The following is a 3236-nucleotide window of genomic DNA, read 5'->3' on the forward strand; positions in this document are numbered from 1 at the left end:
TAAGCTCCACAGAAATGCTGATTTGATGTTTATCGAGATAAATATCGATATCGACTGATATGAAAAAATTATCGTGATCAGACTTTTTTCCATATCGCCAAGCCCTTCATCGTGTAATGAAGTTGTATGTTATAATATAATTTTAAAAATGGTAACATAGTTGTATAATGCGATAATATTGTATAACGTAATCTAATTTAAAAGAAATGGTGATATAATGACAAAATGTAATTTTATAATGTCAAAATACAATTGAAAAATGTAGAATTTACCTTCTTTCTTTTTAAAAACTCATTTTGCAAAGCTGCTAAATTTACAGAACAGTTCTTGTCAAGTTGCTCACTACCTTTTTTACACATTAAAAAAACAAAAAAACAATGGGCTGAGATTTCGAAGGCGTAAATACTCGTGAAGGCGTCTCTAAAAACAGCAGGAGAAAAGTGATGACGATCCAGGTTTAATGTGGATCAACGTTCAGCGTGTCGCGTCACAAACACCTTTAAAATAAACAGTCGTGACTTTGCAGTGAAGAGACGAGTGTGTGACGTGTAACGGTGTTGTTCTTCTTCAGGTGTGTGTGTTGTACTTCGCTAAGAGCGTGGAGCTGACAGGTGTGAAGGAGGAGGAGATCGTTGCCGTGCCGACGCCAATCAGCAGCCTCGATCTGTGGAGGCTGTTGCTACAGCGACACCCGAGGTACCGCCACGCGCTCGCCGTCATCACCACAAGGGCCGCTTCACACAGACAATAATTCAGATCCGACCTTCATGCGCTGACGTCGTCTTCATCGTGACGATGACTTTTATCGTTTTTATTCCAACTGAAGAACAAAATCTGAGATCAGGGTTCACGTTTTCTGTTCTCCAAACACACCGACAGACGGAGGAATTATCTTTTCATCTCCTCCGTCCGTCTCTGATGAAGCTGATCTCTCACTCACAGACTGACCCACGAACGGTTAAAAAACCTCACAGCTGCTGTAATGTCACATGTTTCATCTGTGTGTGTGTGTGTGTGTGTGTGCAGACTGGCCGTCCTGCAGGATCAGGTGGTGTTGGCGGTGCGTCAGCAGTACGTTGCCATCGGCGACCAAGTGGTGACTCTGGGAGACGGGGACGAGGTCGCCGTGGTGCCGCCGCTCAGCGGAGGATAAAGACAGAGGTGAGTGGACGTCCTCAGAGTCTCTGTCCTCAGGAGACAGACACCACCGTCCTGCTGCTGTCCTGCTAACCCTATAAAACAAGGGCAAAAAAGCCCAAAAAAGAATCGAAATTAAAAACCAAAAAAAAAGTTGTTTACAGTTAGCAGCTAACTCAAAGAAGACGAGCGGCCATAAACGTCCACAAACTGTAGATTGTTTAAATATCCAGCAATAATTTCTGTTTTTACAGTTTCTGGCTGATAAATGGTGTAAAATTAAAAAAAAGAAAAAAAGAAGAAAGAAAGAAATGGCAAAAAAAGATTTAAAAACCAAATAAAGCCAAATCAATAATTAAATCATTTTTTGAAGAAAGAGTAGCTTGCCCAAAAAAAAGGTAAGAAAAAAACATGATCAAAATTTTTGGTGGTCTGGTGTTTTGTCTCAGATGGCCGAGTCGGAGGAGCGCAGAGACGTCTTCAAGCTGAGCCGTGATTGGCTGTCTGTGCAGGAAGTGGTGGACGTGGTCGGCAGCTCTTCCTGTGGAGCCATTTCAGTTTTCATAGGTTCATATTTTATTTATTAACAGCAGCAGAAACACATCTGTCAGAACTACAAACACTTATTTTAAATGTAGAAAGACTTTAATAAACGTTTTCTTGTGTGCAGGAACGACCCGAGCGGACGAGGACGGCGGCAGGAAGGTGATTGGTCTGGAGTACGAGGCGTACGAGCTCATGGCCCAATCAGAGTTCAGGAAGCTGTGTGCCGACATCAGAGAGCGCTGGCCAACCGTGACGCACGTCTGTGTTCACCACCGGCTGGGGTCAGACCAATACATCGACCCATACATCTACCAAAACATCCGTCAATAAATCTGTCAATACATCCATCAAGACGTCAATCAATACATCTGCCAATGCATCCGTCAGTCGATTTATCAACATTTATCAAAACATCTTCCCATACTATCAATACATTCTATTATTATATGGCGGATCAGCTGTGACGAGGCTCAGTGATTGGCGGATCAGGTGCAGAAAGTGTGAATCACCTGTGAACTTCCTCTCTCAGGTGGGTAGCGGTGGGCGAGGCCAGTGTCGTCATGGCGATCTCGTCTCCTCACCGCCATGACGGGCAGCAGGCGATCCAGCACTGCATCACCGAGCTAAAGGCCAACGTCCCCATCTGGAAGAAGGTAAGAGAGCAGAAGAGTCAACACTGACTCCTGATCATGATGATGATTAGTACTGATCACTGTGTTATTGATTATTAATCAACAGGAAGTGTACGACACGCAGGAGGCCAGCTGGAAGGAGAACGCCGAGTGTTCGTGGTCCGCCCACAATAAACATGATCTGGTCACAGAGAACGCATGATTATCAATAAAAGAATGAATTTATTCATCAGTTTGTGTTTGTGGTGCCAATCAGCTACAGTCAGCGTCTGACTGTAACTTCTGACTGTAATGTCTGACTGTAACTTCTGACTGTACGTCTGACTGTAACTTTTGACTGTAACATCTGACTATAACTCCCGACTGTAACTCCTGACTGTAACTTTTGACTGTAACTCCTGACTGTACGTCTGACTGTAACTTCTGACTGTAACTCCTGACTGTAACTTCTGACTGTAACTCCCGACTGTAACTCCTGACTGTACGTCTGACTGTAACTTTTGACTGTAACATCTGACTGTAACATCTGACTGTAACTCCTGACTGTAACATCTGACTGTAACTCCTGACTGTACGTCTGACTGTAACTCCCGACTGTAACTCCTGACTGTACGTCTGACTGTAACTTCTGACTGTAACATCTGACTGTAACTTCTGACTGTAACTCCTGACTGTAACTTCTGACTGTAACATCTGACTGTAACTTCTGACTGTACATCTGACTGTAACTCCTGACTGTAACTTCTGACTGTAACTTTTGACTGTTACATCTGACTATAACTCCCGACTGTAACTCCTGACTGTAACTTTTGACTGTAACATCTGACTGTAACTCCTGACTGTAACATCTGACTGTAACTCCTGACTGTACGTCTGACTGTAACTTCTGACTGTAACTCCTGACTGTAACTTCTGACTGTA

The 3236-nt window shown here is 43.5% G+C and overlaps 1 protein-coding gene across 1 annotated transcript; it reads left to right on the top strand.

The window, feature by feature from the left end:
- Nucleotides 1-1078: 1078 nt before the first annotated feature.
- LOC121966674 (molybdopterin synthase catalytic subunit) lies at nt 1079-2540 on the top strand. Its single transcript, XM_042516742.1, has 5 exons — nt 1079-1161; nt 1587-1704; nt 1808-1964; nt 2213-2336; nt 2422-2540. Exons 2-5 carry the CDS (start codon nt 1587-1589, stop codon nt 2515-2517), a joined length of 495 nt encoding a protein of 164 aa, XP_042372676.1. The 5' UTR covers nt 1079-1161; the 3' UTR covers nt 2518-2540.
- Nucleotides 2541-3236: the final 696 nt, after the last annotated feature.

Source organism: Plectropomus leopardus, unplaced genomic scaffold (genome assembly GCF_008729295.1).
Source record: "Plectropomus leopardus isolate mb unplaced genomic scaffold, YSFRI_Pleo_2.0 unplaced_scaffold25486, whole genome shotgun sequence".
Lineage (NCBI taxonomy): Eukaryota > Metazoa > Chordata > Actinopteri > Perciformes > Serranidae > Plectropomus > Plectropomus leopardus.

Coding starts and splice junctions, on each gene's coding strand:
- LOC121966674 (XM_042516742.1), top strand. CDS start 1,587: ATGGCCGAGTCGGAGGAGCGCAGAGACGTCTTCAAGCTGAGCCGTGAT. Junction 1,705..1,807: donor AGCCATTTCAGTTTTCATAG/GTTCATATTTTA, acceptor TCTTGTGTGCAG/GAACGACCCGAGCGGACGAG. Junction 1,965..2,212: donor TGTGTTCACCACCGGCTGGG/GTCAGACCAATA, acceptor TTCCTCTCTCAG/GTGGGTAGCGGTGGGCGAGG.